Here is a 7,030-nt window from a genome sequence, read left to right on the forward strand (position 1 = left end):
TTTTTTTTTCTTTCACTTATTTCTAATTTAATCATTCTTAAGCTAATTTCTGTTGTTGCCAATCTCTAGCCTAACGTACTTACTGCTCTGGATAAGTGCTACTTTAAATTAAGATTTAGGGTAACCTTAAGTATCAATCTATACTGTACGTGTTAAACGTTAGAAGTATGAAATTTCTGGAAGCTAAACTTTAGCCTCGCGAAATAAATAGAAATATTCATTTATACCTTAGGAGATGATGGCAGTTTGCTGACCACTTGAAGGCTGGAAGTACTTGAAGATCGAGATGATATTGGCTCGTGCACTCCATTGCTACCGAGACTTAATGTAGAACTTAAGCTAACGGTGTCCCGAGTGGGTGTCTTACACCGGTAAGACGCCAAGCTAGAAGTCGAGAAATGCACGTGTTTCAACATCCTTGCACGTGGGTAATAATAACGCTGTCCCGCTATTACTGTGTTGTTGTATTTTATGGCACCCACTTTATTGACCAGTAAGTCACTCAATGTGTAAATCAACTCTGTAAGGTCAAGAGAGAACTCTATACTAAAATATGCTTCAAGCAGACCTTGGAAAGATGCTCTGATTCCGCTAAATAAACACTGTCTTCGTTCGGAACGAACAGAAAAGCGTTCATCGTGTCGTACGAACCGCGTGTTGTATAGCGTAGTACTAACATGTGGAGTGATCTCGCCGTTGTATTAATGGCGTCATCTCCACTTGACTTAAGCTAGCTCAGTAGCGTGAGCCCATTGGTCTAGCAAGCGTTCCTATAGAAACGACCTTTTTACAGCTCTCTGGTGGTATCGAAGAGGCATACCTGCTGATAAAGGGAAATCCTGTACGTATCACCAAGTTGTGTAATGACTTGTGTTATACTAATTATGTAACGCTTGAATCAGACCAAGGTATTATCACATACGCCCAACACCGTCGTGAGAAAATCTTATGTGTCATTGCAGGTGTTGTCTCGATACTTCCTTGACAAACGCCCGGATAGTTTAGGCGAGAGCTCTTTGATCTGTGGTACCGGGATCCGCATGATTGATCAGTTGTGGGCTCTTTATTTATTAACTATCTTTTTAAGGGATGATGCAGAGTTATTAACAAGGGCTGTATAAGTGTGAATGGAAATAAACAAATGTGCTGGAACAAAGTTGAACAATTTAACAGAAATGGGGCTTGTTGATAAAAGTTCTATAAGCCCGCTGTTAGAAAGGTAAAAACAAAAAGGCTTAGCGTGTACAAAACTAAAACCATTTTGCCAAAAACGCGGGAACGATAAATACGGGCATGACTTTTCTCACGAGACAACTTTTGCCTGGAGGGAGAATGCGCCGAATATTATAATATAATATGCCATATTGTTGTCACTCAACAATTAAAATAAAAACAATATTAATTAATTATACATCGTTGAATTTATAAACGCTTCTCTTCACATTTAAATCAAACTATAGAAGCCGTATTTTAACGTCACATCTACAGTTAGGCTATCTACCTATATTTCTTTCTTTTCATTCTTTATCTATCTATCAATGCATGAAATAGATAAACAAAAGAGATATAGAAAAGAAGTACTTTAAAATAATGGCTGGAGACGGCTTAAATGGGTAATGAAGAAAAACTTTAATATAAGTTTAACATGACAGCAAATGTACAACGTTTCGACAAGGTTTTGTCATCAGGTTTTGTCATCAGTTTAAAATAGCTATCCATTAAACTATCCACATTTTTTTTTAGATATTTACCTCGCCATTTCTTTGGCAACTTCTCACATACTAACATTCGTGTGAAACATTTCACTAATTTCTTGTTAAGCCTATTATATAACGTCACAAAATCACGCTCCAAACTTTGGAGCCGTGAGTGCGTTATAAGAGTATTGGTCAAACCCCACTGTTCTATTATAACACTCCAACAGCTGACGGTGATGGCTTTCCCCTCTAGTCTAGCAGTTTGAAATTAGAGACACCTAGCTCAGCTAGCCGTTGTATAGCTAATTTTATTGAATTTTTTATTTATTTATGGCGTTTTACATACCTAGTGTTAGCAGAAAACACATTTCATTAAAATCGTATAAAAGCCTACAATCTACAGCACTGTCAGTTGGTATAGGTATATAAAAATATATGTGGATGACAGAAAAAAAAGAAACTTAGGTCACATTGCAAGATGATCCTCAAACTGCATTTACTTATCACATGACATCATTAAGAATTTTGAGTTTGTTGTCAAAGCTCATTGATTCACTGATCAAAAAAAAGGTTTGTTAAAAACAACCCAATGTTAATTCTTGGATTAAAAAAAATCGTGTAAGGCTAGGATCTGTAAAATAATAATAATAAATAATAAACAAAACGACCACCATGTTTTTGACATTGTGAAACCCAGATCTTCCAAACACGATCTCAACGACTTGAAGAACAAATGTGCATTTAAGATCGTGAACGCTGAATAAATGGTAGCAATTGTAACAGCGTAAATCACTTTGTAACATTATAAATAGTTACATTTCTGTGGCATGTTACGTTTACTCAATCCATTCATGATACAAGTAAAAGTGTGACAGATTTAAACAAATTGATTAACATGCGTAGTTTTAATCATTCAAAATATTACATGCAATAAAATATGCAATAAAAGACATCTAACGCTTGCTAAAAACGCTAGATCAGTATATATATATGTTAATCTAGACGTATTGTATCTATCATAATGACGGTTCTACTACCCACAATAAATAGTATAACAAAGAAATCGAGATCTACTACCGATTATTGTAGGAATAACCAAAACATTTCATAAATACTTTTAGTACATTTTTTTATATACGTCGCTCCACAACAGGTATTACCTTCTTCTCAGTTCTTATAAAATACATAAGACGTAACGAGCCCCCCAATGGCACAGCGGTATGTCTGCAGACTTACGGCGCTAGAAACCGGGTTTCGATACCTGTGGTGGGCAAAGCACAAATAACCCATTGTGCAACTTTGTACTTAACTTGTTTGTTTGTTTGTAATTAAGCACAAAGCTACACAATGGGCTATCTGTGTTCTTAACTACAAACAAACAAGACATAACAAAATTTATAAGTTATTATTTGAATCAAACATCAGTGAAGCTAAGCTTTGAAGAAGATTCATCCACGGCTCTGAATTGGCTCAAAAGTTCAGCAAACACATCAATGAAGATTTTGAGACATCCGATCAACATGATAACTTAATTCGCAGAGACGAGTGTTTGAATTAAGACCGATTTCAATTTTCCTACGTTTTCTGAGGCTATAATCTGTTTCGTAAACTGTTACAAATTATTATCAAAATAAAAAAATGCATATTTTATTGAGACAAAGCTGCATATTTATCGTTTTGAAAGTAGCTTATATCTATATACTCGTATATCCTTTTGTATATTTCTCTATTACAGAAATGTCACTGTCATTAAAAAATGTATCTTTAAAAACAAAGCTGGTGTTCGCGTATATTTAAACAACAATTTTTTAAATTATACGTTCTATTAATTATTTCGAGCTATTGTCTTGATACCAATAGGTGGGTGATCAATGATGTAAAAAGATAAAAGTTAGTTAAAACTTAATACAAATTTAGGCTAAAATTTGACGTACCTGCAGACGTAAAACTATATTGTCCGTTTACTAGTCTTTCCAAGAAAACACATTCAGTCAAGTATCATTTGAATGGTGTTTACAAGACAAAGACAACAACTATATGTCTTGTACATAAAGCACGTTATCATTCAAAGGACATTCATGTGGAAATCTGGATTATTATCATTATTATTCTAAATTGAAGATTTCATTCACTGTCGAGAGTAAGTTTCCATTCACTGTCGAAAGTAAGATTTCATTCACTGTCGAGAGTAAGATTTCCATTCACTGTCGAGAGTAAGATTTCATTCACTGTCGAGAGTAAGTTTCCATTCACTGTCGAGAGTAAGATTTCATTCACTGTCGAGAGTAAGTTTCCATTCACTGTCGAGAGTAAGATTTCATTCACTGTCGAGAGTAAGATTCCATTCACTGTCGAGAGTAAGATTTCATTCACTGTCGAGAGTAAGTTTCCATTCACTGTCGAGAGTAAGATTTCATTCACTGTCGAGAGTAAGATTTCATTCACGGTCGAGAGTAAGATTTCATTCACGGTCGAGAGTAATATTCCATTCACGGTCGAGAGTAAGATTCCATTCACTGTCGAGAGTAAGATTTCATTCACTGTCGAGAGTAAGATTTCATTCACGGTCGAGAGTAAGATTCCATTCACGGTCGAGAGTAAGATTCTATTCACTGTCGAGAGTAAGATTCCATTCACTGTCGAGAGTAAGATTCCATTCACTGTCGAGAGTAAGATTCCATTCACTGTCGAGAGTAAGATTTCATTCACTGTCCAGAGTAAGATTTCATTTACTGTCGAGAGTAAGATTCCATTCACTGTCGAGAGTAAGATTCCATTCATTGTCGAGAGTAAGATTCCATTCACTGTCGAGAGTAAGATTCCATTCACGGTCGAGAGTAAGATTCTATTCACTGTCGAGAGTAAGATTCCATTCACTGTCGAGAGTAAGATTCCATTCACTGTCGAGAGTAAGATTCCATTCACTGTCGAGAGTAAGATTCCATTCACTGTCGAGAGTAAGATTCCATACACGGTCGAGAGTAATATTCCATTCACCGTCCAGAGTAAGATTACATTCACGGCCGAGAGTAAGATTACATTCACTGTCGAGAGTAAGATTACATTCACTGTCGAGAGTAAAATTACATTCACTGTCGAGAGTAATATTCCATTCACTGTTGAGAGTAAGATTCCATTCATCGTCGAGAGTAAGATTACATTAACTGTCGAGAGTAAGATTACATTCACTGTCGAGAGTAAGGACACACCAGTTGTTTCCTAATAATATTATTTTTTAAATTACACTTTCTTCAGCTCACTATTTTAAACTAATTGGGAACTAAACTGGACAAATAAAATGTTCCGATGTATTTAAGCCTGGAATAGCCTGGTGATTAGTGTGCTCGACTCGCAAACTGAGGGTCGCGGGTTCGAATCCCCGTCCCACCAAACATGCTCGTCCTTTCAGCCGTGGGGGCGTTATAGTGTGACGGTCAAACCCACTATTCGTTGGTAAAAGAGTAGCTCAAGGGTTGGCGGTGGGTAGTGTTGACTAGCTTCCATCCCTCTAGTCTATCACTGCTAAATTAGGGGGGCTAGCGCAGATAACCCTCGAGTAACTTCGCACGAAATTGAAAACAGGCCAAACCAAATATATATATATATATATGTTTCTAGTATTGATATGTGACTAACAAAGTTTAGTCTGCTTTAAATAGTGTCATTAAACGTGCTTTAAGTAAAATCTGCCTTAATTTCGCTCGTGCGATAATATTATACATAAGTTTTACATTGAATTTGTAACACCAGGCTTTAAATCAACTCTTGCGGCGAAATTTGTTGACATTTAGCCAAATTTACTGTGTTTACTGTGGTATAAGAACAGTTAAAATTACAGTTTAAATTTATATTAACATAATTATTTCTAAAGCTATGATATTTGTTTATCTTATGAAGTGAGAGCGGAAAAATGGTTTATTCCAGCATATTTATCAACCGCACAAAAATATATTCAGATGTTTACAGACATTTCACTTTTGTCGCTTCTACTGTGTACTTTTTGATGTTTTATAATATGATATTTTGTTATAGTTCCCAAGACCAAAATATTCTATTAGCTTAGTTCCACTCTGTGGTTGGGTAACACCTTGTTTTATTGAACTATTGGGTCTATATATCGAACAAAGTTTTTTAACCCCAGAAGACCAGAATGCTCAGAAGAATATACAGAAAAGGTAAACGTAACACCAATTGGGTTGTCCGAAAGACGTCATGGTCAAAACTAATTTTCTTTCCTAGTAGCAAAAATGTATACTCAAACATATCACATGGAAATGAGTAATAGGAAACTAACTAAGAAGTGGGGACACCTGGTCAGTGTACTCCATTAGCAGTCTGGTAAGAAGCCAACATCACATATCTTTTAGCTATCAAAACCATCTGGCACTCTTGGCGTGCGCAACGTGTGTCTGGCTAACTGCAGTCCGTTCCTAGATGCTTAAATAAGAATGATTTCTGTTACAGAAATGAAAAGTAGCCAACAGATAGACAGAGATTCTACTCCCCCTCGCCTACTTGTCATTACCTATAACTTATCAATGTCCCCCATCTGCAAACATTAATTTTTTTTCTTTCAGCTGTTATATTTCAAGTAATGCCAAGGGAAGAAATTGAAATACATCACCCTATGAGCCAAAAAAAAATCTATCATTGGATTTTCAACCTAATAGTAATAGGTAAGAATTATTAACTCCCCACATGGGGAGTTAAGGAGACATATTTCACATCAGTGAATATCGAGCGAATAGAAGCTACAAATGGTGAAATTATAACGTATTCCGTACTAAACCGATAGCCCCCCTCCACCAGTGGCACAGTGGTATGTCTGGGGACTTATACCGCTAGAAACCGGATTTCGATACCCGTGGTGGGCAGAGCACAGATAGCCCAATGTGTAGCTTTGGGCTTAACTCTAAAAAAACAAACATCTGCAAGACTCCTTCATTTGCCGAATTCCCTTTTTTTGTTGTAAATTGTGGAACTTTATAATTTTATTTCATTGTTATGAAATAAAGAAGAAAACTGAATATGAACTGTTGAAGTTACTCTTGGGAATTGGTTATCTACAGGAACTACACATATTACTTAATTCTGATGAATTGTTGAAGTTACTCTTGGGAATTCGTAATATACAGGAACTACACATATTACTTAATTCTGATGAACTGTTGAAGTTACTCTTGGGAATTCATTATCCACAGGAACTACACATATTACTTAATTCTGATGAACTGTTGAAGTTACTCTTGGGAATTCGTTATCTACAGGAACTACACATATTACTTAATTCTGATGAACTGTTGAAGCTACTCTTGGGAATTCATTATCCACAG

General features: G+C 35.9%; 1 protein-coding gene across 1 annotated transcript; it reads left to right on the forward strand.

Moving 5' to 3' along the window:
• Nucleotides 1-1,175: 1,175 nt before the first annotated feature.
• LOC111089919 lies at nucleotides 1,176-4,846 on the forward strand (the record flags this gene model as incomplete). The annotated part of the gene is made up of 2 exons (XM_022403181.1): nucleotides 1,176-1,219; nucleotides 3,819-4,846. Coding segments are annotated over exons 1-2 (1,072 nt in total), but the record flags the coding sequence as incomplete, so codon positions are not given.
• Between the last annotated feature and the right edge of the window lie 2,184 nt (nucleotides 4,847-7,030).

Source organism: Limulus polyphemus, unplaced genomic scaffold (assembly GCF_000517525.1).
Source record: "Limulus polyphemus unplaced genomic scaffold, Limulus_polyphemus-2.1.2 Scaffold7863, whole genome shotgun sequence".
NCBI lineage: Eukaryota > Metazoa > Arthropoda > Merostomata > Xiphosura > Limulidae > Limulus > Limulus polyphemus.